The sequence below is a fragment of the Prunus persica genome, chromosome G8 (assembly GCF_000346465.2).
Source record: "Prunus persica cultivar Lovell chromosome G8, Prunus_persica_NCBIv2, whole genome shotgun sequence".
NCBI lineage: Eukaryota > Viridiplantae > Streptophyta > Magnoliopsida > Rosales > Rosaceae > Prunus > Prunus persica.
In genome coordinates this window covers 19,067,842-19,095,837 of record NC_034016.1, presented here as the reverse complement: position 1 = coordinate 19,095,837, position 27,996 = coordinate 19,067,842, and the positions used below count along the sequence as shown (strand labels likewise).

Genomic DNA, 27,996 nt, shown 5'->3' with positions numbered 1-27,996 from the left:
AAACGCCGTCGTTTAAGAGAGTATTCGGTGAACGAGCGAATTCAAAACCAGTAACGGCTGCTTTCCCAATCTCTCAACCCAGAAACCTAACTTTGGCTCGCTCGCTCTCTCTCTCGCTCTCTATCTCCACACTCACACAAAACATGCAGATGTGCAAAGTCCAACCCAGAAAATCATAACTCTCGTTTGTCCATTTGCACGAACACTCCAGAACCAACTAAGCCAGCAAAGATTCTTCTTCATCCTCTTAATTACCATACCATTTTTACACGCTCTTCATCCTCTGCAGAAATGGAACCACGTGGTTTCCAACCCAGCTCTCTCTTCTTCTCACCTTGCCTACCATGTTTGCCTTTGCTGCCTCGTTCATATCGCCCCCTCCTCACTGATAAAAACCCACTTACTTTGTTCTTCAGCTGGGCTGAGAGTGCAGTTTGTTGGGTTGGTCTTTTTCTGAGCAATGGCGTCGAAGAATGACTCGCTTGAGATTCCTGATGGTTGGGTGTTGAATACAAGGGTTGAAGAGGATGGGACTGAGGTAAAGGTACTCTAAAATCTATACCTTTTCGTTTGTATAGATGTTTCGTAAAGCTTCAGTGCGGTAGAAGTCTCATCTTTGTACATTTGAAAGCTTTATGTTCAGTTTTGATCATGGCGAGACGGGTCTTTTTTAAGTTTTTTGTGCTGTGATTGTGATCGTCCTTTTGTTCATTGAGTGATTTGATATAGGCGAGCATTTGAGATACGTGACCTGTTGTTTGAGCAAAACGGCAACTCTGTGCTCTCAATTGCGTACAATGAAGAATTCTGAAAATAAAATCTTTTACTCTGGTCATTGGATTTGGAGGTGCAGATTTAAGGTTTTCAGTGATTTTTTTTTTCTTCTTAAAAAATGGTTTAAAGTGCTGTTACATTGTTTAATTGGCATTGATCAAAATCTTTTTTCTGTTCATGCTCAACTTAGTGTGGAAAATTTTGATTATTAGGACTGCATAGAGCGCATACTCCATTTAGGAATCTTGTCCATGTAGAATGATCGATACCACAACAAGAGAACTCCTTACTCATTGATCTGGATTAGATGATATAAGTTGAAATTGGTTTGCTTATGATTGCAGTGTTCATAAGTTTGAACATGTTGATTTGCACAGATGCTAGTGATCTATTAGATATGTGCTCAGATACTAGATCTTGAGAGATCAGTTAATATTGAAAAGATGTATTTGGCATTATGTGACAAAATTATTGAACATTCAGTTGAGCTTCATCATGATTCATGACATGTTTTAGATGAATCTAAGTAAATATTTTTTGAAAATAGCTGCACGTGTTGAATTGTATGCAGCTATTACATATTTAGAGCGTGGTATGCGATCGTTGAACATTCTGTTCAGCTTTGTCGTAATGTGTTTAAGGTGAATCTAGGTGATGTCGTTTTCCAAATAGCTGCACGTGTTGAATTGCATGCAGCTATTACATATTTAGTGCGTGGTACACGATCGTTGAACATTCTGTTCAGCTTTGTCGTAACGTGTTTAAGGTGAATCTAGGTAATGTTGTTTTCCGAACAGCTGCACGTGTTGAATTACATGCAGCTATTACATATTTAATGTGTGGTACGTGATTGTTGAACATTCTGTTCAGCTTTGTCATAACGTGTTTAAGATGAATCTAGGTAATGTCGTTTTCCAAATAGCTGCATGTGTTGAATTGCTTTGACCATATATAGGAGCTTAATTAATGTTGGATGCATGCTGCCAATAAGCGACATGAGATTTTTGGCGGTTATTGTGAATGTGGTGGTTCTTACTTAAAAAGAATGTCTTACATAGCATTAAATAGCGCATCATATGTGGAAACTTGTTTTTCCCTTAGCTTATATAACTATAAGTAATTTTTGTGATTTTACCAAGTATGTGCATTTAATCTTGATATCTGTTGTTCGATTTCAGATTGCCTTGTTCATTAGTATTCATGAACTTAACAGTTCTGGATTGAGCAAAATCCTAGATCTGTCTACTCTATACTGTATTCTGAGCATATATTAATTAAAGAAACATGTGCTGCTTTCTGAATATAAGAAAGTTAATTGAAAAAGTTGTAAGCATTCACGAACTTGAGTCCTGTCTAGATTTTGACTTTATTCTTTCCCTTTTTTCAAAATCTTAAGCCTTTATATTAGAACAACTTCCTTGGCTAGTGATATTTGCTCCACTTTTTTCTTTTTGGATATGTACCATACTTATCAGATTGTTTGGCTTTTAGCGTGCTAAAAAATATGCAACTAATAATATAGTGCTGATTATGATAGAATTAAGAGAAATAAAGCTAAAAGTCTTGACAATGAAGAAAAAATAGTTGAAACATAAAAAGGTTTCAGAGTTGAAAGGGCTGATATGTTTTTTATGCATGGCTATTGTAGGGCTTCCTATGTCCGGAGACAGGCCAGGAGTTTTCGACTTATCAGGACCTTATGCGCTATGTGCGTTACGCGAAAGCAGCTCGGCTTTCGATATATTCACCAGTGAGTTTGAGCTTCTCCTAGCTTCTTTATTTTTTGATTTTTTTTTTCTATTATTTATCATGCATATATCCAGATGATCTGTGGATTTCAAAGTCTATAATATTTTTTCAACATGAGAAAACAATGAAAAGGAAATTTATGGTTTTATCTAGTCGTTTGTTTCTATTTATGATTGCCTTTAGATACATATACATTATCATTGTCTACCTTTCTTTTGTGCTGATCGTTTCTAATTCATTAGTGTAGGTTACTTAGAAGAAGTCTTTTGATGTAATAGAGAGTGGTTCTGATCATTATTGAACTAAGAATCGTAAGTGCCTTCAAACAGTAAGGTCTGAGTTTACTGTGTATCATTTACACATAGCATTCATTGAAAGTACGTTTAAGGCGTCCTTCATTGGTAAGTGTCTTTTAGGTGTATTATTTTCATTTTGTGAATTTTGTTTCACAGAAAACAATCAACTACTCAACTAAACATGTACATTTTATAGATTTTTGAAAATCTAATAATCAGCCTTCCTAATCTGGAACAAATCGGTAATACTTTTAGGTTTAACAGGATGGCTAAGGAAATTGATCCTATATGAAAATCGCTTCAGTTATGTTTTTGCATTTGAGTAGGGTAACTCCTTTGGTATTTTGTTTTCCACCTTTCCCAGCACTGTGTGGCAGCTTAATCATAGAGTTCCTTCTGGCCTCATCTTAGAGACAATCCTATTCAGTTGCCTTCTTATTTTCTGGTTTTTGGTGCCCAGTTGCCAACAAGGTATAGGTATTCTGTGAGCAATTTGAAGTGCCCTAGTAAGAAACTTAATTTTTGTTTTAGTGGGAGGATATTACATTAGTTAACTATCCTACTATAAATGGTCATGTCAACCAATCTCTTGGGATTACTTCATTATATATTTGAAAGCAATTTATGATGGAAAATCTTCTATCTTTTTTCATTCTCATTATACATAAAGGGCCCTAATCCATTTCACGGTCCAAATTGAATATAATTTTTTTCTTTACATAATTGTATATGAATTTACCGATCATGTGTAGGATTCCAATTTCATGAAGGCGAAGAGAGCAAAAGCTGCGAAAGAATCTTCATCAGGTCTGAGCTCAAATTCAGCGATGACTGAACATGGTAAAGTTGTCAACTTTTTTATTATAATGAGGAGAGGAAGGGAGGGTTCAATTAATTATTCTGTTATAATGATGATACTTGATGATAATTATTGATATGAGTTCCCTAATTATTCTGTTATAGGTGAGAAAAACAATGATCCTACTGAGCGCCCTTGCTCAACTCAAAACCCGGGTCCAAAACGAAAAGGCAATGCCAGCACTTCAAAGGGCAAGAAGAAGAAGCAGCAGCCAAAACGAAAGTGAAGTGCTCCAACGCTTCCAGCAGTACAAAGAATGAATAAGCTTGGCATGAGCCTTGAAATTGTACTGTCAAGCCAGAAATGGCCAATTTAGTTGTGCTTTCTGTAAGTGAAAACTTTTGGTTGTGCTTTTATGTTACTTCTGAACTTGGTTGCCCTTGTGATGGTTAAACCTTGAAATCCTTTTATCATAGCGGGCTTTCCTTTGTATGGCGCTACACCTGGTTCCATTTTTGCTTACCACCTCATAATCGCTTGTGTAAAAAAATATATATAATAGAAAAATACCTTATCTGCTACAAAAATCTCAAACTTCATCTACTGGCAGTTGATGTGATGGTAATGCTCACCACCTTGGTGAGCATAAATGCTCTCAATTTTTTTATTGAAAAAACTAGAACTCGAGCTGCCTGCAGTTAGGGGACCGGACGTAGCAACTACAATTACTCTTGCTCCTGAGCTTACCAATCCTTGCTTCAGTGGATTAAGGTAACCTTAGCTACTTACTTGTACTTCCCTCCTTACCATGTAAGTAGCAACTCCTACATTTCAAGGAGGAATATCTAGTTAGGAAAGGAGGCAAACAATATCTTTTTTTTATTCATGCGTGCTAGAGATGGGCATTCGAAACCTGTGAATCGTTGAACTAGGCCAAAAATGGAAAACCGAATTGACAAAATAAAATGAAGTTAACTAAGCTCAAAAGTCGAACTAGTAGTACGGTGTAGGCATTTGAATCGGCCGCCCGTTGAATTGGGCCAAAAAGAATACATAAGAAAATTGTGTTGACCAAATAAGTGAATGTAGTCATAAATTTGACTGGTTTGATCTGGTTCACAATTTTTGCTTAATAAATATGCACCCATTTGAATCAAATTGGTTAATTATATAATGACATGTTAGTAATCCGTAATTTGAATCAAAATAAGGAGTTGAATTTCTATTACGGATATTCCTGTGTTTACTTCATATAGAGGAATGAAAATGCGAGTGAGACCCACACCAATTCAAGAATTCAACTCCTTATTTTGGAGGAATTGGAATCTTGAGTGGGAGGGTAGTATTTTAATTCCTGGAAAACTAACACATTAGGAATCCATTTTTTACCCACTACATCCATACAATTTTTAAAGTTCCAAATTTGTCATATACTTTAACGCAACAATGAGGACATTTTAGTAATCAATTTGGTTTCAATTCCAATTCATGGGAATTTAGTAAACAAATCATAAGAAATTAGTACCACTCCTACCCTAATTCCATATGGTTTAGTAAATAACTTCAATATGAATTTGAATTATAACTCTCCTCAATCCAACTCCTCCACAATTTCACTCATCCTCGATTCAATTCCTCTTAATCTGATTACAGATTAGTAAATACGTTGTAAATAAAGATGTCATTAAGGGATTGTTTGGTATTATACTGATCCAAAATTTTAAATTTAATAACATAATTTGAGCCCAAAGGCCAAAAAGTCTATTTGGTAGTCCCAATTTTGAAAACCAAACTAAAAACTCCCAAATACTATAAAACATAAAAGGAAAAAAAAAATTGTTTTGTAAAGAATTTTTTTTCTAGCAAGCATGCCACGCGGCTATACTATTTGTTTTTAAAAAATTAGGAAAAAATCCGCTTATAGCCGTGTGGCTATATTATTTATTTTTTAAAAAATTAAGAAAAAAAGACCCTTCTCATTGCATTAGTTTATACTATTTCTTTTCAAAAAAAAAAAAAACTCAAAAATTACGAGTATAGGGTTTAGGGTTTGCTATTTCTTTCCAAAAACTTAGGAAAAATCAAGTATAGTCGATCGACTATATATATATAAAGAGTCTAGCCGTGCGGCTATACTAATTCCTGTGCAAAAATTAGGGAAAAGAGCGTATAGCCGTGCGGCTAATATTTTTCCTTATTAAAAAACTTAGGAAAAGTTTCGAGTATAGCCGCGCGGCTATACTAAATTTTTTTTAAAAAAAAAGGAAAAATTATGAGGATAGACAACGGCTAACTATTTCTTTTTAAAAAAAAATATTTAAAACAGCGTATAGCCGTGCGGCTAACTATTTCTTTTCAAACAATTCAGAAAAACAGAGTATAACCGTTCGACGATACTATTTCTTTTCAAAAAATTAGGAAAAAAAAAAAGTATTGCCAGTCGGCTATACTATTTATTTTTTGAAAAAGTTGGAAAAAAATATGTGTACATATAGCCGCTTAGCAATACTATTTCTTTTTTAAAAAAATTAATAAAAAAAGACCTTTATGGTTGCATTAGTTTATACTTTATAGATATTAATTTGGTATATTCGTGCATTTATACGAATAAAATACGTACTTAATTTATTCGGAAAATTTTTGACAAATTACAACTTAAAAGGTAGGCCAATATATAATATTTTAATATATATTATTTCTATTCGATAATATATGAGAATTATGTGTATAATACGTGAATTTTGTGCGTATTATTTAGAAGTTTGTAACAAATAATTATTATACATGAAAAATACATGCTATACCATTTCTTTTCAAAAGATTAGGAAAAACCGTGTATAGCCGAGCGGCTATACTATTTCTTTTAAGAAATTAGGAAAAATTCCGAGTGTAGCCAATCGGCTATACTATTTCTTTTAAAAAATTAGGAAAATTTCCCCGTATAGCCGTGTGGCTATACTATTTCTTTTATAAAAAAAAAAAAAAAAAAAAAGAACCTCCTTGTTGCATTAGTTTATACTTTATACATATTAATTGGTATAGCTGCGCGGCTATACGAATAAAATATGTACTTATTTTATTAGACAAAATTTTGGCAACTTACAATTTAAAAGTTCGGCCATTATATAATATTTTAATATAATTTATTTAAATATTTAAATATATATTATTCAATAATGTGTGAGAATTATGTATGTAACACGTTAATTTTGTGTCTATTATTGAAAAGTTTGTAAAATACTTGTATTATACATGAAAAATACGTGCTATACTATTTCTTTTCAAAAAATTAGGAAAAACCAAGTATAGCCAGTTGCCTATACTGTTTCTTTTAGAAAATTAGGGAGAAAACTACATTTTTTAAAAATCATCATGCATTTTTTTTGGTTGGTAATTTATCTCTAATGCTTTCATGAGAAATCAATGCATGATAATTTTGTTGGTGTGTCAATAACATAATCCTAAAATTTCAAAAATTTAAAGTAACAATATATATTATTTCTTTCAAAAAATTAAGGACAAAGAGTATAGCCGCGCGGCTATACCATTTCTTTTTAACTCTCTTCTCTCCCAGACGCTCCGCCAAACTCGCGGTCACCCACCGTCTCTCTCTCAACTCTTCTACACAAAGCCTCTGTCTCAGTCTCTCTTTCCTTCAACGCTTCGCCCCTCTCTCTGGGTCTCAAATTTTCAGCTGACGAATTTCAACCCATCGCGGTCTTCGCTCAAACTAACGGATCGGGAACGCAATCCATCTGCTATTTCTTTCTTCTTCTTGTCTTCGTCGACCTGGTAGTGGTATGTACTTTCAGATTTTTCTTTTTCTGTTTCGAATTCGCCTTTCTTTCTGTTTTGCCTGTTTTCTCGGGAACCAAGCAGAATTTAAGGGTGCAAAGTTTATTTTATTAGTGTTACAATTTTGTGCATTGTTAGGGTTCGGATTTGGGTAATGCACGGCGTCTAGAGCTAGGCATATTAATCACCTCATTTTGTTTTCGAAATTTATTTTATTGGTGTTACAATTTCGTGCATAGTTAGGGTTCTGATTTTGTTTCTTGCTTACAGTCAATTAAGCACCTCGAATTTTTATTAAGCTCATGCTTTATTGTTTGCAAATTACAGTTATTTGGAAGGGCAAGGTAACGACTGTTGAACGAGCTATGGCGTCTTCGAGTAAATCACTGAAAGAGTATTTGAAACGATATGAAGGGATTAATGAAGAAGAGAAGAAGAAAAAGAAGAAGAAGAAGCAGAAAAGCAAGGCAGAAGCAATGGGGGTTTTAGTGGTGGATGAAGACCCTGCGTGGCAGAAACCGGTGAATCTTGAGGAAGATAATGACAACAATTCAACAGATGAAGACAAACCTTTTGTTGATGAGGACATTGAGATTAAGAGGATGAGGAGACTTGAAGCATTGAGGGCCAAGCGTCCATTTAATGCCATATCTGAAGATGGAAGTGGTTGGGTTCCAGTTGGACAATCATCGCCTCCTAAGATTTCAAGTTCCGATATATCTCCACCTCGTAGACACAGGATTAATTCGGAACCTGGATCAGTGTCTCCGGGAGATAGGGCAGAAGATGTTGACTTGTCACCTCCACGGCAGAGACGGAAGCGCCACCACACTCCGTCCCCTGAACCGGCTACAAATCAAGATCAGTTGCCTACAGACCTTTCACCCACAAGAAAAAGTAGGAATGTTGATTCAGATCTTTCTCCACCAAGGAAGAGTAGGAAGGATGTCGATAGAGATCTTTCTCCACCAAGGAAGAGTAGGAAGGATGTTGATCTTTCTCCACCAAGGAAAAAGAAGCAAGTTCCTCCGGATTCTTTGAAAGAGCAACCGAAAGTTGGTTTGATCTCTGGCCGAGAAATGAGGGACGAGATCACTAGAACTAAGAAGGATGAGCGGTTAAGGTATGCGCCTGTTTTAACCAACATATATATGCCAATGCTTCATGATGAATAAGTAATATGCGTAGTGTTTCATTCAGCTAAGGTTTCAGATCAAGTTGAGGGTCCTCTGTTTACATTTTTTTTTTCCTATTAGTTGTTTGTCCCTTTCAATGAAAACTCAACTAATGGTTTTGCCCTTTGTGGTCTGATGGTGTCATTTATGCATTCATTGTCTGTTTTCCATGTTGGCCATGAATATAGAGACCTGTGAATTAGTGTTGTCTTGCCACATGGATGCTCTGTTAGCTGCTAACTAACCATGAGGCATATGTGGCCTTGTACTGAAAACTCGACAGTTGACATGGTCTATAAATCTTACTATCTTAGTTATGTAGACTTGTAGAAGTTTTAAAATTGTTGTAATGGAGAAAAAGGATGCCTTTGTTTACTTTAGTCACCTAAGATGACACTTTTTTTTGTATGTATGCGTTTTGTGTGACAAGTAGAAGTACTGAAATGGTCATTGTTCAGCACATTTTCCAATTTGCACAAAATGCAATTTCATCTCATTGTGATCTGATTAGAAGTTTTTATAACTTTTGCTCACCGATGATTTATTTATGTACTTCAAAATATTACCTTGATTTGTTTTGGATATTGTTCAGTTTCTTCAGCCTTTGATTTCATTTATATAAAAAAACATCTCACTTTATTTCTTTCTATTTATTTTAAGAAACATTGAAGAAAGAAGTGTAAAGGGGTTATGCCTCAAATAATATTGCTGCCTTTTATTGTGTTTCACAGATAGATGTTGCATATTCTGACTTGCAAAATATTGATGGTTGTAGATTTCAACAGATGGATCCTTCTATAAGTGGGAGGGAGGCAGTGCCTATATACCGTGATAAGAAAACAGGTCAGCTGAAGTTGTATGTTCACCTTTTATTAGTTATATTTGTATTTTGTGCTTTTATCCGTATCTCACAACCAATGCTGCAGGGGAACGCATTTCAAAGGAGGAGCTTTTGAAATCACAAAGGAAAGTAGAAGAAAAACCTAAGGTATGTTGGAACATAGTGAACAGGTCATGCTTGAGTGGTGCAATATCTAGCTAATCATCTATTAGTTTTACACACTGGGTGTTTGAGTTGTGTTCTATTATAAGTTTCATCACGTGAAAAATGGATTTTATATTTTGTTATTTATTCAGCTGTTTGAATAGATTACTTATGGTCATTTTGTCTGTAATTTCATCAGGAGATAAAGTTGGAATGGGGTAAAGGCTTGGCCCAAAAGCGGGAAGCTGAAACTAAGCTGGAGGAGTTAGAACTTGAGAAGGAGAAACCATTTGCACGGACTAGGTAAATGCTACAAAAGTCCAAGCTATGTTTCCATCTGTTTTCTTGGTATTGCGTAGTTTAATACTATTCCCTTTATCCCTTTATATAGTTCAGTTAAAGAAATACAAGAGAAATACAAGTTTTGGGATTCTGATGTGAAGCCCCTGGAGTGATTCCAGACTTATCTTTATTCATCCAATTTTCTGTTTTCATTGTTTTTGCTTATTCATCCAATTTTCTGTTTTCATTGTTTTTGCTTCCGCTAATCTGCCTAAATATGCAATTCACCTATATCCTACATCACTGTCATTTGATACGTTTGGGAACTGTTTAGAGCCTTTATCCCTTCTTCCTATATGTATAGCATTTTCAAATTTTATCTTATGTTTACAGAGATGATCCAGACCTCGACAAAATGTTGAAGGAGAGAGTAAGATGGGGCGATCCTATGGCACATTTGGTAAAGGTAATAAGTGAAGTTCAGTATGTGGTGTCTAGAATTACATAAAGTAGTAACTGATTTTGACATTTGTTTTGTTGTCATGCTCTGCAGAAGAAGTATCCCGAGCCAGTTCTCCCTGACTTGGGGGATAGCGAGAAAATGAAGGAATCTGGATTTATTATTCCTCAGGAGATTCCTAATCATAGCTGGTTAAAAAGAGGACTAGATGCTGCACCAAATCGATATGGTATAAGACCAGGAAGACATTGGGATGGAATTGATCGCAGTAATGGTAGGTTCTCTTTCCTCATTTTACATTTGGATCTTTTTCTTACTTTTCGTGCAATAACATGCACAATTAAGTCAGAATTTACTAATTTTTTCTGTTGTGTCTTGCAGGATTTGAGAAGGGAATGTTTAAAAGGAAGAATGATAAACAAGCTACGGAGGCGGAAGCTTATCTCTGGTCTGTGGCAGATATGTGAATTGTGCTGAGTAAGGAACCCATGTACTTGTATCTCTATGGAAAGAGGCATATGGAGTATTTGCCTTTATACTAATTGTTGATGAATATAATACGAGTCTTGAGTTTCCTATTGCTTTTTGGCCACTGTAAGCAATTTTATGTGTATGTTTTTCGCTTTCTTGCTAGTCGTTACATTGTTGGAATGATGGAAGCCCTATTTGGTTTACTTTAGATTGAATGTTGGGCCTTCCAAATAAATGGGCTTAAAATTCTTAAAGAATCAAATGGGCCAAAAATGATATAAATTTGATAATGGGCATGCCCAGCTGCTCAAAACTGAACTGGAGAATTTTGGTTCGGTTGGACTAAGCCATTTTAGCAATAACCGATCCCAACCGAAATGTATATAAGACCCGGTTCAGTTGGTGATTTTGTGGTTGAACCAGGTCGATTTGAACTGTACTCACCTCTATTGAGTAGATACATATGGATACAGCTCATTTGTTTGAGAAACCTAAGAGGAGCCAAACTGGAGCTCTTTATGATTCTCATGACTTGTGAAGAAACATATGTTGAAGTCGTCAACATCAACGCCCCAAAAAGATACATGAAAGAAGAAATTGAAATAGTAAGCAAGCATAGCATATATGAACAAAGACACAGGGAAAAAAAAAACATTATTGATGCATGAGAGATATATAGCATTGGTTCAGTTTTTAGATTTTGTCCCTCTCTATAGGCCTTGAAATGATTGAGTTGGTTCGCACAAAGTGCCTTTTTCTTGCTTTCCATATCCATAAAAAGACAGTGAGAATGGAATTACAAGCAAAGCTATACAAAAAGAGAGCAACAAAAGATCATTGCTTTGATGCACCCCGTACTAAGCAAAGCAAGCATCCTATGAATGAATCATCTTCCTTCCACTAACCCACGTTAAAGAGTAGTGGAACTTGCATTTCAAGCCTTTGACTTTATTGCTTTTTGTTTGACAAAAACAATACTTTAAACTACTCTGGTTTATGGGGAAGAGAATTCGAACTCGGGTGCAAGACTGATGTAATCCAAGCAAGTTCTTGCTTGTTTTCAAGAGAAGCAAGAAGACCATTTCTTTTTGCTTGTATTTGAAAACGCAAAAAAAATTAAACCATTGTAATTTGCATGCATGCAAAAACCAATCAGTAATAGTCCAAATTAGCACTCTGTTTATACATATACGAACTTCCTTATAATCTCAACCGAAAGCTAGCTTACCTCTTCAAGAGCTGCTTTTTTACAACCACCATAATAATTATAATTATTTGCCACTCCTTCATCATCACCTTGGTGCCCCATTTCCTCAATCACTAACTTCTTTTCCTCTTTACAGCTTCTAATTTCAAAACAATCAGAGTACCAATTTGTTAACCCACCAGAGAAACAATCATTTTGTTGGTATCCCGATATCTTTTTCGCTTCTTTTGAAATCTTCACTCTTCAATATCTTTTTTACCTGCTGGCCCTTTCTTATGATGAACCACTTGGGTTCATAACGTTAAGTACTTTGTTCTGTTTCTTGGAAATATATTACAAGTATTTTTGGGTAACTTTCTTGGTTCTGAAATTATGGACCTCCATTGTTTCTGGGTTGGCTTCTTTCTGTTTTCTGGCTTTTGGGCAGTTGCTTTCTGTGATCAAGATGGTATGTGTTTTTTCTTTTTCATCATTAGTTTTGTTGTATGTCACTAAAACTTTTGGTGGAAGAATAACAGTAGGCACATCACAGCAGAGCCTTCATTCTGTTCAAAAGTTAATTTTAACTCAAGTTTAAGACTTTTGCTCAAATGTTGCTTTTATTCATGTATATGGGACAGGTTTCTTGAGCTTAACTTGTGGTGGAACTACCAATTACACCGATTCATCCAGTATCTCATGGATTCCAGACAGTGCATACATAAGCATAGGCAACACCACCACCGTTGTCTACATTGATGGAACCTCCTCATCTGGCGCCCCGGTTCGATACTTCCCAGTTTCCCAAGATCGCAAATGTTATGGACTACCAGTAACCAATGTGTCATCTTTGGTTCTTCTTAGAGCTCAATTTGTGTACAAAAACTATGACGGCCTTGGGAAACCCCCATCATTCTCTGTGTCTCTTGGGACAGCCATTGTTAGCACCATAGACCTCAGAAAAAACGATCCATGGACAGAAGAGTTTTTATGGCCAACTGGTAAGGACACAGTCTCCTTCTGTTTGCATGCTATTGCAGATAGAGGGACTCCTGTAATTTCTACAATTGAAGTTAGGCCACTTCCTCAAGGAGCTTACACAAGTGGCATGGAAGATTTCCCAAATAAGTCACTTAGGAAAAGCTACCGAATAAATTGTGGTTACACAAATGGATCCTTGAGGTATGAACTTTTTGAGCTCCTTATATGTATGTGGCTTTGATGGTTTGTTGGATTTTTAGTCATTGGTTTGTCTAACAACAGGTACCCTTTGGACCCGTATGATCGTATTTGGGATGTTGATCAAAGCTTTGCACCATTTCATGTGTCAGCTGGGTTTAAGACTCAGCTTAGCTTCAATTTCTCTGCTTTAAAGGAGGCTCCCCCTGCTGCTATTCTTCAAACTGCTAGAGTTTTGGCACGAAGGGATGTGTTGACATATAACTTTCCTCTTGATACCTTGGCAGACTACTACATTGTCCTCTACTTTGCCGGTATTCTTCCTGTGTTTCCTTCATTCGACGTCTTAATTAACGGTGATGTTGTTCAATCAAACTATACCGTGAGAAGCTCACAAGTTGGAACACTATATTTTATACTGAGAGGAACGAAGAGCCTGAACATCACGTTGAAGAGCACCAGCTTCTATCCTCAAGTCAACGCAATCGAGGTGTATGAAATTCTTGATATTCCAGAGGAAGCCTCCTCCACCACAGGTACCACTTTTGATTTGCATACTTGTTAATTAATTTAAGGTCACTCTACTTGCTAGTTGCTGCTACAACTGATGATGACTTTATTTTGCTTGCAGTTTCAGCTCTTCAGGTTATTCAACAATCTACTGGTCTAGATCTGGGATGGCAAGATGACCCCTGCTCTCCTGTTTCATGGGATCAAATTGGATGTGAAGGGAACATAGTTACATCATTGTATGTTCATTTTTATCTGTTAAAGTTGAATTGGTGCCTTGCATTTCCCTAGAGATGTGGACTTACTGTGTATGTTTTTCTTAGGGAGCTTCCAGACATCTATTTGAGGTCAGTTAGTGCAGCCATCGGCGACTTGCTGGATCTTAAAACACTGTAAACTCTTGAGGCTGCTTAAGACTGGTTAGATAACTGATGCTACGTTTTCGTTGGTCCATTTTCTTATGTTTATGTTGGTGGTCTTATGCTCCAGGGATTTGCATAACACATCGCTTGCTGGTGAGATACAGAATTTGGGTAGCTTGACGCGTCTTGAGAAATTGTAATGTCTCTTCATTCATGAACTGAATTTCTGTTTCTTTAGACATCATGACGATTATTGCGTGACTGAAACTTTCAGGAATCTGAGTTTCAATCGGTTAACATCCTTTGGTACTGATTTGGAGAACTTGGTTAGCCTTCAAATTCTGTAAGTTGAATTTTCTGCATTTTTAAACCATACGTGTAAGATGTTGTCTATGGACCCAAAAACTGATACTAACATATTGCATTGTCCTATTTCTTCTCCTTATTCTATATGGAGGGACTTGCAAAATAATACATTACAGGGAATTGTTCCAGAGAGCTTAGGAGAGTTAGAAGACCTCCACTTATTGTAAGTGAAACATTTTAAAAAATAATACAAAAGAACTTGTTGTTTTCTGAATCTTCTGATTCTTATATGAGCAAGATCATTTGTTTCACGCAAGTATATACATCCTCTGCATTCATCAGGAACCTGGAAAATAACAAACTACAAGGCGCTCTTCCCTTGTCCTTGAACAGAGAAAGTTTGGAAATCCGGTATGGAATTAGTATTGTCATCTTGTCGTCTCTCATCGTCTCTGCATTTGTTCTGCTTGCTGATGCACCAATTTTGTGCAGAGCATCAGGAAATTTGTGCCTCTCTTTCTCAACATTGAGATGCAATGATTTTTCAGCCAACTCTTCAATTGAGATACCACAAGTTACTATCTTCCCCGGAAAGAAACACACTGGACACAATCAGTTAACAATTATACTTGGTGCAATTGGAGGAGCTTTACTTGCACTTGTGATATTTTTCTCTGTTTTAGTATTCTTGTACATGAGGAAAAAGAGAACTGAAATCACATCCACAGAAAGTAAGTAAACATCCAAGATAATGATTATGTGCATGGAAGCCTTTTACTTCAGTCTTTCACGAGAACTTCTTTTTAATGTTTAGGGGCAGTGTCAGATATGCGTAACTGGAATGCAGCAAGAGTTTTTACCCACAAAGAAATCAAAGCAGCCACCAACAATTTCAAGGAGGTCATAGGCCGTGGTAGTTTTGGTTCTGTTTACTTTGGAAGGCTTTCAGATGGAAAAATGGTGGCTGTGAAAGTGCGGTTTGATAGAAGCCAACTTGGGGCTGATTCTTTTATCAATGAGGTTCACCATCTGAACTCCTTTAGCATTTTATTGCCTGCTTATAAAGCAGAGAAATTAAATTCTCAATCTTATATTGCAAAAGGTGACTTGTACCTTCCTTGGATTGTTTTAGGTGAATCTATTGTCTCGAATTCGGCATCAAAATCTTGTGTGCTTGGAAGGGTTCTGTCATGAAGCAAAGCAGCAAATACTTGTTTATGAGTATCTTCCTGGTGGATCATTGGCTGACCACCTTTATGGTTTGTCAAACATTATGCCTAAATAGTAGCATTACAGTTCCTTGTTGCAAAGTTGCATTCCCAACTTATAACTTAGCTCACTTTCAGGTCCAAACAGTAAAAAAGTTTCACTAAGCTGGGTTCGCAGACTGAAAATTGCTGTTGATGCTGCAAAAGGTATGCTTGTGTTTCTGCTTCTGATCCATCTGAATGTTCTCATATTCTGTTTTCAAAGCTCTATCGGAATTATGAACCTCATTTCTTTTGAAGGATTGGACTATCTGCACAATGGAAACGAACCTCGAATCATACATCGAGATGTGAAATGCAGTAACATCCTTTTAGACAAGGAAATGAATGCTAAGGTTTGTGATTTTGGCCTGTCCAAGCAAGTAATGCAGGCAGACGCAACTCATGTGACCACTGTTGTCAAGGGCACCGCCGGCTATCTTGATCCCGAGTACGTCTTTGAAAACACTGTTGTCAATGTTGTTAATTCTTGACCGATACTTTTCTTCACCTGTTGATGGATTCAAACTGAACTGCACAGATATTACTCAACCCAACAGCTTACTGAAAAAAGCGACGTCTATAGCTTCGGAGTTGTTCTTCTGGAGCTCATTTGTGGGAGAGAGCCATTGAGCCACTCTGGAACTCCAGACTCCTTTAATTTGGTGTTATGGGTAAACCAAACATCTAACTTCCTTTCTGCCTTGTTCTTTGTCTGTCAATGTTCTTCTTTGGGACAAATATCAGTCTTCTTTGTTTGTTGTTTTTGACAAGTGCAGGCCAAGCCTTACTTACAGGCAGGTGCATATGAGATAGTGGATGAGAGCCTAGAGGAGAGATTTGATGTCCAAAGCATGAGAAAGGCAGCCTTAGTTGCTATAAGGTCTGTAGAGAGAGATGCATCACAGAGGCCAACCATAGCAGAGGTGTTGGCTGAGCTCAAAGAAGCTTACAGCATTCAACTATCGTATCTCGCATCACATGAAATGTGAACTCGAATTTTACTTCTACAGGTCTGTACTGTGAATCATGTGAGAACTGAGGAGAGAGCTGAGACTAAATTATTTCATAAAGAGCACCTTTTTTTGGTTTTGTTTTGTTGGAAAGACTAAATTATTATAGTATAAATCTATCCCAAAATTATCTGTCTTTAAAATTCTATTGTGTCTGTTAATTGAAGCAAATGAAAATTGTTTTTTTTTGGGTTCAATTTCAAACACATGCCGTAGGGACCATGGGATTTGTAAGTTTGAGCTTGTAATTAGAAAAAACTAGTTTCATGTAAAAGTCTATTATGACAACTTATATCTACAATGTGTCCAATAGCAAATTTTATGTTGGAGCTTTCTCCAAAAAATAATCAGAGTAATTTTTCTGTATATATAGTTTATATACATAGAGTAGCTTCTATCCTTTATTTCTGGGAACCCATTCTGACTACGGAGAGTAACGGCGTCTCAGGTAAAGGAACAATGCTGTTGATGCAGCCACAAGATAAGGGAAGACGGTCCAAATGCCCTGGATGATTTTCAAGTCAGATATGTAGTTACAATAGTGATAATTTGATAAATGAAATGAATAATTTGATATATGAAATGAAGAGTTGCATACCACTGCTGATGCAACAGTAGCAAGGGCAAAGACAGGGCGCTCCCTCAAGAAGAATCCTATCAACAACTGAGGTCAGAAAGCAGAGAGAATAAGTTGAGTTAGTAGTTGAACTTGAAGGTTGTATATCAATTTCTTGTCTTCCTATAAAGCCAACTTTAGTCATTGCCAAGAAAGCAAAGTTCCAGACTAAAGAATCAAATAGGCCCCAAATACAGAATCTTGAAAATGCTGTTGATTATTGTATAGGTTTCTCCAGCATATTTTCATACATAAACCCTTCAAAAACGGCGAAAATTTGTAACTTGCAAATTTTAACTCATTTCTAAGTATTACAAGTTCAGTAATGGATTACACCCAGACTTGCCGCACGACATATCTTCTCCCTAGTTTTCAGAGAATGCTAGAGTTTCACAACTAGCTATGCATGCATACAGGGCAGCAGAATCTCTAACAGAGCTGAACTGACCTGGATGGGAAGGGTGATCAAACCACCAAAACAAACACCAGCAAAGAAACACTCTGAAGAGATACCCTGCACTCAGATAAAAGCATGTCATTCCCAAGACAGTTGAAGCAATTATCAATCAACTGTAAGAGGTGAATTATATTTGGCTAACCAAGGCCCCTGCTACAAAAGCTGTTGGATTTCTGACTCCAAGGGAAAATCGTTCAACTGAAAGTCAAAATGCACTAAAATGTTACTATCGAATAGCAGAATCAAGCAATTATGGATTGCTCAAGCTGCTGCACATGTAATCGACTGAAAAATAATATTGAACATGTTTACAATCAGAAATGGTTGAGTATACTTGCGTGCAAAGACTATTAAAGTGCATAATTTTTACACATACAAGATAGCAACTAAACTCTGTTAGAGCTTGCAAAAACATATATGAGCTATTAGATATACCAAGCACAACTACAGCTGTGAATCACCCGAATTGTTACCTGTCAAATTATTCAATGCCACCTGAAATTTGAATGTATATTTCCTATAGGAGTATGAGTCATTGACTCATGACTGAAACTATGAATCATTCATGAACTTTTGGACATTCAAAATAGAATCATATGCAACTAAAATAAATAAGCTCTAGAGCTCACCAAACCCAATGAGGTTGCCATATCTTTGCACTTCAGAGGTAATGCTTAAAGCTTTCTCTTTTCCAATCCCTAACTGCATCCATCATCAGGTTAAAATTCATTAAAAATTAAAATACACAAATATGTGCTTCATGGGAACTAACACTCAAAATGTCTGTACTGCTCATGAATGGGTTTTGCCCTAACTCCTCAGAATGTATAAGAAACAGAAGCAAAAGGGTAGGAGTAGGACTAACCTTTGACAAAATATCATCAGAGGCCCTGGATTTCCTAAATAGCTTCCCAAGATAAAATGGTATCAGATCACTAATGCATACTCCCCTGAAATATGAAAACATCCAGTTGTATTAGCCTAATCATATTACGTGTAGCAATAGACAGATAGCCTGCACATAAACCAGTATTTGTAAAAAGTATGCCTACAATCCCATAGAGAAGCTCTACCAACCACAGTTGATTTTTCTTTTAGGATAATAAAGGTAACCATGGCATGTACAGTTCTAAAAATTTAAATGGCATCGCCAATTACCAATACACCCAAAGAGCTGTGGATATAATGTATGGAGCATTTCTTGAGAAAGATTCAGCAAACGACTGCCATGTTCCATCCAAAGACACCATTCGAGCCAAAGATATGCCAACCTAGATGGTTTTGTAAAGATTATTCACAAGTTCAAACTAGCACTGAAACCATGGAGATCAAAACAGTAATAAACCCAACAAGTTAAATATAAGAGCTTGTGAAACAGAATACCAGAACAGAGGACAGACCCAAATATTTAGAGCCTCTTCACTAATGAAAAGTCCACAGCCTGCAGCCATAAGCAACCAAAAGTAGATCCACCTGCAACATGATATATCCATGCATGATTCAGAAACAAATCAAGAATTAAATTACAGAATGAGGTAAAGCAAACTTGACTTGGCAGTCCTATCCCTGAAACTCTAATTCATCTTTCTATTTTGTCCCAGCTCATCAAGAATCACAACTTGCATTGTGAAGAACAGGAAGTAACAAAGTAATATTCTACATGTACTTATAAATGGGAATATAAATAACACGGCAGTGTCTTTCAAATGGCAATAACCAAAAAGGTTAAGACAGTTGCCATCAGGCTAGTTTAAGAAAAGACTCCTAGCAAGAAGCGAAGTTGAGCATATACCCTGGTGCATATGCTGGAAGAACAATGCTATACCCAAAAGCTTTGACAGTGAAACCGACCGGGGCTGCAGCCATTACTGAAGAGGTTGCACTTTCTGGGAGGAACTGAAATCCATTTGATGACCCAATAGTGGGGGGACCCTTGATGCCTACAGATATTAGAGTGATTGTTGCTGCTATGCCTAGTGCAATTGCTATTTTAGCGAGAAATGAACTCTCTGTGTCTGTACTAATTTGAATATTTTTAACATTTCCAAGCAGCTCATCAGCAGTCACATTTTGCCCATCCAGATTGTCGTTAGACATTGCAACCTCATTATTTTCTGCATCTTCCTGTGAAAAGCTTCTAATCCTGCTTGTACAAAAATTAAAGTCATAATGAACAAACCCAGAAAATATTGAAACTTTCAACCAACTAATACCACCAAATTTGATTTTCTCTGAACTTCTTAGATTAAGTTATGAGAATGCAATGCTGAACTATCTTGAACTTCATATGTTAAATTATGCGCACGAAGCTCACAGAAATCACCATGTAACGACAGAAAAAAGTACTTGTGACAGGAAAAAAAGTTGGGTTTTCATTTTCAATACCCTTTAAGCATGTCTTCATGACATAGTTTCCCTCTTCTTTCCCTTTGTTTCTCAGAAACCAAGCCTCAGAATAACCAAAAATTACCAAATAAAGCTAAGTTACCTGAACGTTTGGGGTCTGGAGAGGTGGGAAACTAACACATATTTGTTCCTATTCGTCAACAATTTGCCTCCGCCACTGACACAGCTTGAAAGCCTACCAAGTTGTCGATTTGACAAGTTGGGTGTCCAAATGGGTGGGCGTAGCGAATACCCTTGTGCTAAAACTGACATTGGAGACATCTGCTTTCTCCTCCTGGATTTGTGGAGCTGTCCGTGTGACCACTGTCAGAGCCAGCAAAGTGGGTCAGCTGTTGACTAGAGTGGCATTTGTAAGGAAAGATGGCCGCGGCGCCATGTGTTTGAATGTGAGTGGTTTGTGAGGAGGAGGGGACGGGAGGGAGAGGTATATATTATGCTCTACTTAGAAAGACTGAGATACTCACAAATTTGTATTTTTTGGTCGTGTGGTGGGTAGGGCTCTAGCCTGGCCCAAATTTAATGGGTTTGGATTGGGCCGGGCCAATATTCAAAGAGAAGAGAGAAAATAACGAGTCGAGCCGGATTGGAATTTTTTAGACAATTTAAAGTTCAAGCCTGACTCATGGGCTGGGCTTGAGTAAGCCCATCAAACCGAGCTAAACCCAACGGATTGGGCTGGGCTAAGCTTACAACCCGGGCCAAAATGGGCATACTTCATTCGAAAAGAAGAAGAAGAAGAGGAGAAAGAAACAATGTGTCATTCAAAAAGAGGCACTCAACTGCATCATAATTAGACCGTAACACGTTTTAAGAAATAATTTTAAAAAATAATAAGTATCAAACAAATATTTAAAAAAATGATTGTATGAACAAATATGCAAATACTTGGTGATGGGTTCAAGAAAAGCATGATTATATTTGGTGGTATGATTATGTTTGGTGATATGAAATGTTGTTCGTCTTATTCTTAATTTATATAATTAATGTATTAGTAATTGACACAAATTAATGTGCTAATCATCCAAATATAAACTAGGAATGAGTAAAGAAAAGTAAATGAAATGAAACAAAACAAGAAATCTAAAATAAACACAAACAACAATTTCTATCACCCCTTTATCACCACTGTATTACCATGATAGCACCAGTTTATCACGTTTTAGCCAGAGATGAATTATGAACTTCCTCTGTTTTTCAATTTTGACATCTGTCCATTTTTTACCTATAACTCTTCAACCGTTTATGCAAATTTTGTGTTCTTTATAAGGTTGGATTCAGCACAGAAAAATGAAGAACACAACACGAACCAAATGTAAAAAGTGGATTAAAAAATATGAGCACAATTCAGTGGGAACAAACACAACGTTTCAAACAAGTAACACAAAAAAAAAATTGAAGGGGGGGAGAATTCAAGTGATATAATCGTAATCCTAAACCCTTATTTATACATAATTATATACGTATGCGGGCCTAACACGCAGAGAGGGGGGGGAGAGGGCTTTTGTGGGCGGGCTGAGTCTGATTTTCTTGGGCTTAATCGGGCCGGGCCTCTGGGCCAGGCTGGGATTCAAACATCCAAGCCCAAGCCAGCCCAATGCGGGCCGGACTATCCCAAAGCCCATAACGGGTTAGGCTGAGCTATTTCTCGATGGGCCGGGGGGGGGGGGGGAAGGGGAGGGGGGCATCGGCCCATGAGCCCGCGGGCCAAATTGGATACATACAAGATATATAGGTAAATTTGTAGGTACATTATCTATATATATAAAGCAAAAGACAGAGAATGGTGAAACATTCAAAATACCAGAAAATGCCCTTGGTTAATGCAAACATTAAGAATTGAAATTATTAATTAAATGAGGATAATATAGTAAATTCATAATTTTTCGTATTAAAAAAATTAAAATTAAAAGAAAATTCAGATAATGGGTCCTATTTTTATGGAACACAAATATCCATTATCTTTTTTAATTCTAAAATAAATTTAAATTGTTTTAAAAAAAAACCTCTCGCATGCGCGGAAGCGCGTGCAGAGAGGCTAGTATTATATTAAACCAATTTAATATAATAGTAAATCGAGCTTAACCCATTCAAAGTCATTTTTCATCTACAACCCATCTCTTTATTTTTGTTTGGATAAAATCCTATTTTTTCTAAATAAAACCCATTGACTAGGATCCAACTCGGCAAGTTACGTAATCAAGCTCAAAATTGAATTTATTGTACTTTTTTTATTCCTAAAATACCCCAACTAAGCCATTATTGCATTTTATATATTAATGTAGGAACCAATATAGAAACAAATTTTAATTGGATTGTAACTAATGACACATGTTGAATTTGGAAAGATCTCCAAATGAGTGTATGAATTAATTTGGAAACTTTTTTAAAATTTAACAATGAATTCATATTTAATATACCTAATCAGTTTATTTAATAAAAAATATATTTTTTATTTACTTATGAAGTATACGTGATTAATTATCTATTATATTATTATTGTATAAATATAATAGCATACATATAATTTTACGTTGAAAAAATAACGTACCTATTTCTTCTTTTACGAAAAATAATGTACCTATTATGGGTATATTACAGGTATATTAAAGCCAACACATTTATAGCTATATTGTGAAAATAATGTATCTACCCGTATTAGATATATACAAGATATATAAGTAAATTTGTAGGTATATTATATTGTATTGATAATAATTTACCTATTATATTTTATTGGGACAAAATTTGAGGGATTTTTTATTTGTTGAAAATTTAAGAATGTATTTATTGGTCAAAAATGTAAGAATTTTTTTATTTGGACAAAATTTTAGGAATTATAGGGAATGCAAAAAAAAAAAAAAAAACTAGTCGTTGATATGCTATAAATGAGGAAGTATTAATTAGAAATGAGGGACTTAATGACATGCTTGAAAACAATCAGGTTGACTTATTTGGGGTATGGTGGCAAACAATATAGATATGTAGGAGTACTATGACCTTTTATATATTTTAGTTTGAATTTAGATTTTATACATATATTTCAAAAATAATAAGTTGATATCTATGAATAGAAATTGTAGGAGGCTATATTAGAAGAGCCCCTATATATAGCAAAGCACCATAGCCCCATGAATGAAGTGTGAGCCAACCATCATAGTTGGAACATGATATATTTTACAGGTGATGATTTCGATACTCCAAAATTATTTTGAAATTACCTCATGCACTATTCGTGTGTAGGAGGAACATAATTATATAAAGTTCTCATCTAATATAGGCCCCTACAATTTAAGAAATTGTCAACTTAAGCAAAAAAAACAAATCAAACTATGGAGTGATTTGGTGCACAAATGAAAATTTGAAAAGTCAATAATACTTTTTATCTTTTTTTGTCATTCGTTAGGGAGAAGGAGGAGTACTATATTGGGTTGTCTAAAAATTATCTTTTACTTGAATCGAACTTGAGTGCACTTGAAAAAGAGGTAAGAATTTGACTCACTTTTTCACTGTGATGCCACCTCGTGTAAAGAACATTATCCATTTTATCTTACTTTCGGCCCAAGCTGCTCCTCCTCGTAAGGGGCTCACAAAGCGGCCCAACATGATTCACAAGCGACACCGTAAAAACATGTCGTAATCCGTCCACCATACGACGTCGCACCCTCACCTAAGAGATGGCTCTTTGGCGCGCAGATATTACAGTTACCAAAACGCGTTAGAATTTTGGCGAATAGCAAAAAAGTAGGTGGCTTTATTTGTACTTTTTTTGGGTCGAAAGTTGGCTTTATTTGTACAAACAACTTAATAGATGACGCTGTTGACCCAAAAAAAAAAAAAAAAAAACTTAATAGATGACGCCTGAAATGTCAACAATCAGACTTTCTTTCCTAATTCAAAACCCGTCTCTTTCCAGAGCTCTGCGAAGTTTCTCAGACCTCGCGGCTCCAAACCCATCACGATCTTCATAAATCCTTAGTGGGTTTTCCATTTCAGCTCTCCAAGTTGCTAATTATCTGTTAAAGTTAAGGCCTTTAATTTTTTTTATTTAATTCTGCTTCCTTATTGGCTAAGTTTTTTGTATGGTTCATTTTCTTTGACTTGTATTCTAGGTGGAGTGATTAATTTACTTGAAGTTGAAGATGCGTGCTTGTGTAGGCCATGATTATCAGCTCACAATTTCTAGAGAATCTTTGATTATTTTTTTCTTCAAAGGATTTTTTAAATAATCATTATGCACTATTTTCAATTAGAAGTATAGGGTTGTTTTATAGCTTTTCTTTTTTAATATTTTAATATTGACCAATTGGGTTGGTGAACTCTTTGCACCCAAACTTCTGATTCTGAGTTGCTTGCCACACTTCAGTGGAATCCTTGAAGTTTGATCTTTTATTTTTATTTTTAAAAGGATGGCTTTGGCTTGCCAGGAAGTTCCGCCGTGGACCTTAGGTGTTATTGTAGGAGCCTTTCTCGACCTTGCTCTGGCTTATTTCCTGCTATGTGTATCTGCTTTTGTGTTTTTTGCATCGAAGTTTTTGAAGATTTTTTGGGTTTATTTGCCATGTCCTTGTAATGGGTTCTTGGGGTATAGAAACCGTGATCTTTGCTTGCATAAGTTACTTATTGATGGGCCAGTTGCAAGGATCCGTGTTGTTCAGGAGTTGGTGAAGAGCAAGTTCCCTTTTGATGTTGTTTGGTCTAAGGATCAAAGGTCCAACTTGAATTTGAAATTGATTAGAGATGTGAATTGTGAGATTGGAGTTCAGGAGTTTGAAAGTGAAGCATATTCTAGTGCGTATTCAAGTCCAAAATTGCAAAATCTGGTTGATAGGGAAAGTGGGTATGATGCCAAGGGGAAGAGGATTATGGTTCTAAAGAAAAGGCCTGGAATTCGGCGCTCTAGGAGGGCTGCTCCTGAATATGGAAAGCTTCCTTCGCCATTGTCAAATGATAGTTTGAAGTCAGCTGCTCGTATATTCCCCTTTCCATGTGATGACAGATATACAAGAGAGACATCTGGTGAAAGCTCAGTTGCCGTAGCTGGGAGAGAAGATGGTTCTCAGGGTGAGTGACTTGTTTAGTAGTTGCTTTCATTACTTAAGTTCATGTTTTTCGATATGGACTAAGCATTTATTTAAAGTGTGGATTCATATGTCTATTAGAATGTAGTGTTTAACAACTTTGTTGCGATTCTGGTTCTTAGAATATTTAAAACTGGAATTGGTTGCATATGAACTCTTAGCTTTGGAATATTGGCAATGGTGTTTGCTCACTTGTGTGGTTCTTTCATTTTAGATGATGTGAAAGCACCAACTGGAGATAATATGGAGGAATGCCAAACTTCTAAGTTGAGTGGACCAGCCGGTGAGAGTAAGGGTGTGGACATAAAAGAAAAGGCTCCTATTGTTGGAAACGAAATGGATACAATCAGGATATTGCAAGAAGCACTGCAAAAAGAGAAAGCTTCTTGTGCTGCTCTTTATCTGGAGCTAGAGAAAGAGCGAGGTGCTGCTGCAACTGCTGCTGATGAAGCGATGGCCATGATATCTCGTCTGCAAAAGGATAAAGCATCAATAGAAATGGAAGTGAGACAGTACCAAAGGATGATAGAAGAAAAGTTTGTTTATGATGAAGAGGAGATGGATGTTCTGAAAGAGATTCTTCTTAGTAGGGAGAAGGAGAACCATTTCTTGGAGAAGGAAGTTGAAGCATATAGGCAGATGTGCTTTTCAGGAAAAGAACAATGTAATGGTGATTTGAGTGGTATGTTGCGTGAATTGGGACAAAAGCCTTCTCCTTCATTTAATACAGATCCTCTAATGATGCTGCAGCAGACTGATGATACTAAATATAACTGTAAGAAATTCGGAGGTATTGCATATAGTACTTCTGAATATGAGGCTTCATTTGTTGAAAAACAAATCCATCATAATGGGCATGGTTCAATTGAGAAATGTGTTATTTCAGCCAGGGAAGAAAAAGTACACACGGATGATGTAATGTACCAAGGAATGACCACTCAACCATCCCAGGAGAATATTGATATTGAGAAAAACTTATATTCTGATGATGAAGAGCAGCAGCAACGTGGGAATCTTGAGAGCAATTTGCATAGTTCAATGCTTGATACAGAGCCAGCTGTTTATGATGTTCATGTCATTGATGGTAAAACTGAACTTTGGAAAGAAGAAAGTAAATCATCAATTTATACTGCATTGGATGGATACCAGGATTTGACTCCTACATTTGGAGCTTCTGCAAGCAGTGAGTTAGTACAAGCTTTTCCAAGCACAAGCCGGGTAGATACTGAACCTAAAATTAATACAAGTTCTTTGGAAATGCGTTGTGGGTTACCAATGTTGGATAACTCCCAATGCAAAACCTTGGTCATTGACTCAACGAAGAATTGTTTGCCTGCAGTAAATAGTGAAAGGTGGAAGATTGACACTGAGGTTGAACTTACAAATGCTAGAAGAGATAAAAGAGAAGTTAGCTTCCTCTTCCTCTTCTGAGCATGGAGAAAGTAAAAAATCCCCATCAAAGCTTTTGGAGGAGATCAGGACTCCACCAGGCTTCTTTACCTCCTTTGTCTTCTAAGGTGAATCACAGAGTTCCCGGATTGCATCTTTCATTTTTACAAGTTCTTATAACATGTTTTTTTGTTAAAACCCTCCATGCCTTCTGCTGTTACAATCAAAGTTTGTGCTGTAATTTTTTGTCTTCCTCACTCACGAAGCAACACGGTTTGCTTCTACCGTTTGTAACACACAAAAATATAGGAACGTGCACAGAGGGATGAGTATTAAGTTATTAACATTTGATACAACCTATCCAAAATCAAAAAATGAAACAGTGTAGACAATGTTTAGGCTTCAGACAAAACCAATGAAGTGTTCGTTGTGGTCATAAAACACGCACATGCCTGTGGAAAGGTCCATGTTATAAGCTCATAGCCATGGCTCAAGCAGTTTGTCATTGAATTTGACATTGACATTCATGTTATATTTCCCTTTAATGCTTCCCTTGTGCATTATTATATGTTCTCCAAATGATACATGCTGATCATAATGTCCTCATTTTTAGGTGCGTTTGAAGAAAAGACGCTGCCAAACTACGTCCTTGTAAGCACTTTAATCTGCAAGTTCCTAAAATGTGTACAGTAATTCCCAGATTTGTGAACAATGTGAGGGCTGATGCTTCAAGTCTACTATATCTGATTGATGGTTGAAAAGGAAACTGTAATTCCACTATATTTGTATATTTCCACTACAGAGGTTTGTAGTTAGATTTTAGCTGTCTGTCGGTTGCTTGCTGTAAATAACTTTTGTGTATCAAATTTTGAATTTAGGGAAAATGGATCACAGCCATGTTCGCAAGTGATCTGTCCCACCTTGTCTTGTTGGCAAAATGGGTAGGAAAAGAAAATGTCCCCCAAATCATAGCCACACCATAACTTATGGGTCCGAAGGCTACAGATGAGTATAATTATTGTCCTTTAACTTCTCATATTCTTCACATAGTTTCCTCACATTTTCATATATATTTTTTGGTCCGATCACATTTTCATCTTGTTAAGAAAGATTTAGCCAAATTTTCCAACCGATTGTTAGTCTTTCTTTGCATGTGGAGGCTTATAACTCTAGTGGTTGGGACCCACTTATCCCAAGAGCATAATCAGAGTTCGACTCTTGTCTTTCTCAAAGGAAGCTTTCAAATTAAAAGAATTGAAATTTTTTATTTTTCGGTTCTCTTTCTTTGAAGAGGGAATCTGTGATAAATGGAACTATTTATAGATAAACTTCCTAAGCAAAGTTTGACAATCCAAAAGGACAACTCTTCTAGGAAGGTAAGGGATTAAGAAGGAAGATCAAGTCCCATGTTTTGCCACCCTTGACTTGACCTAACAAGGTTTCATGTGGACACTTGAGACC

The 27,996-nt window shown here is 36.3% G+C and overlaps 5 protein-coding genes across 8 annotated transcripts; 4 read left to right on the top strand and 1 right to left on the bottom strand.

Annotated features, from left to right (window-relative positions):
• LOC109950571 lies at positions 86-4,117 on the top strand. Of its 2 annotated transcripts, none has more exons than XM_020569768.1 (4): positions 86-538; positions 2,423-2,524; positions 3,572-3,659; positions 3,783-4,117. In XM_020569768.1, the coding sequence occupies exons 1-4, from the start codon at positions 461-463 to the stop codon at positions 3,902-3,904; spliced, it is 390 nt and encodes a 129-aa protein (XP_020425357.1). In that variant the 5' UTR covers positions 86-460; the 3' UTR covers positions 3,905-4,117. The 2 variants fall into 2 exon arrangements, with proteins under 2 accessions (XP_020425357.1, XP_020425356.1); XM_020569767.1 differs by having other exon boundaries at positions 86-544.
• On the top strand, positions 7,206-10,948 carry LOC18766817 (BUD13 homolog). The gene is made up of 8 exons (XM_007199801.2): positions 7,206-7,416; positions 7,741-8,536; positions 9,364-9,431; positions 9,515-9,576; positions 9,773-9,876; positions 10,249-10,321; positions 10,409-10,589; positions 10,697-10,948. Exons 2-8 carry the CDS (start codon positions 7,779-7,781, stop codon positions 10,780-10,782), a joined length of 1,332 nt encoding a protein of 443 aa, XP_007199863.1. The 5' UTR covers positions 7,206-7,416; positions 7,741-7,778; the 3' UTR covers positions 10,783-10,948.
• On the top strand, positions 12,199-17,131 carry LOC18768860 (probable LRR receptor-like serine/threonine-protein kinase At5g48740). 2 transcript variants are annotated; one of them, XM_020570812.1, is made up of 17 exons: positions 12,199-12,441; positions 12,614-13,154; positions 13,236-13,687; positions 13,783-13,900; positions 13,985-14,053; positions 14,151-14,219; positions 14,298-14,366; positions 14,481-14,552; positions 14,672-14,740; positions 14,822-15,060; positions 15,144-15,349; positions 15,462-15,588; positions 15,676-15,744; positions 15,838-16,027; positions 16,118-16,250; positions 16,356-16,589; positions 17,038-17,131. In XM_020570812.1, the coding sequence occupies exons 1-16, from the start codon at positions 12,366-12,368 to the stop codon at positions 16,566-16,568; spliced, it is 2,712 nt and encodes a 903-aa protein (XP_020426401.1). In that variant the 5' UTR covers positions 12,199-12,365; the 3' UTR covers positions 16,569-16,589; positions 17,038-17,131. The 2 variants fall into 2 exon arrangements, with proteins under 2 accessions (XP_020426401.1, XP_007201756.1); XM_007201694.2 differs by lacking the exon at positions 17,038-17,131 and having other exon boundaries at positions 12,200-12,441; positions 16,356-16,878.
• On the bottom strand, positions 16,841-20,563 carry LOC18767322. The gene is made up of 10 exons (XM_007199885.2): positions 20,151-20,563; positions 19,455-19,805; positions 19,063-19,135; positions 18,821-18,933; positions 18,528-18,612; positions 18,292-18,364; positions 17,805-17,860; positions 17,654-17,719; positions 17,188-17,253; positions 16,841-17,094 (listed from the first exon to the last, which is right to left on the bottom strand). The coding sequence occupies exons 1-10, from the start codon at positions 20,327-20,329 to the stop codon at positions 17,014-17,016; spliced, it is 1,143 nt and encodes a 380-aa protein (XP_007199947.1). The 5' UTR covers positions 20,330-20,563; the 3' UTR covers positions 16,841-17,013.
• Positions 23,898-27,601, top strand: LOC18766846. 2 transcript variants are annotated; one of them, XM_020570396.1, is made up of 3 exons: positions 23,898-25,129; positions 25,361-26,364; positions 26,486-26,888. In XM_020570396.1, the coding sequence occupies exons 1-3, from the start codon at positions 24,475-24,477 to the stop codon at positions 26,486-26,488; spliced, it is 1,662 nt and encodes a 553-aa protein (XP_020425985.1). In that variant the 5' UTR covers positions 23,898-24,474; the 3' UTR covers positions 26,489-26,888. The 2 variants fall into 2 exon arrangements, with proteins under 2 accessions (XP_020425985.1, XP_007201320.2); XM_007201258.2 differs by adding an exon at positions 27,149-27,601 and having other exon boundaries at positions 23,899-25,129; positions 25,361-26,663.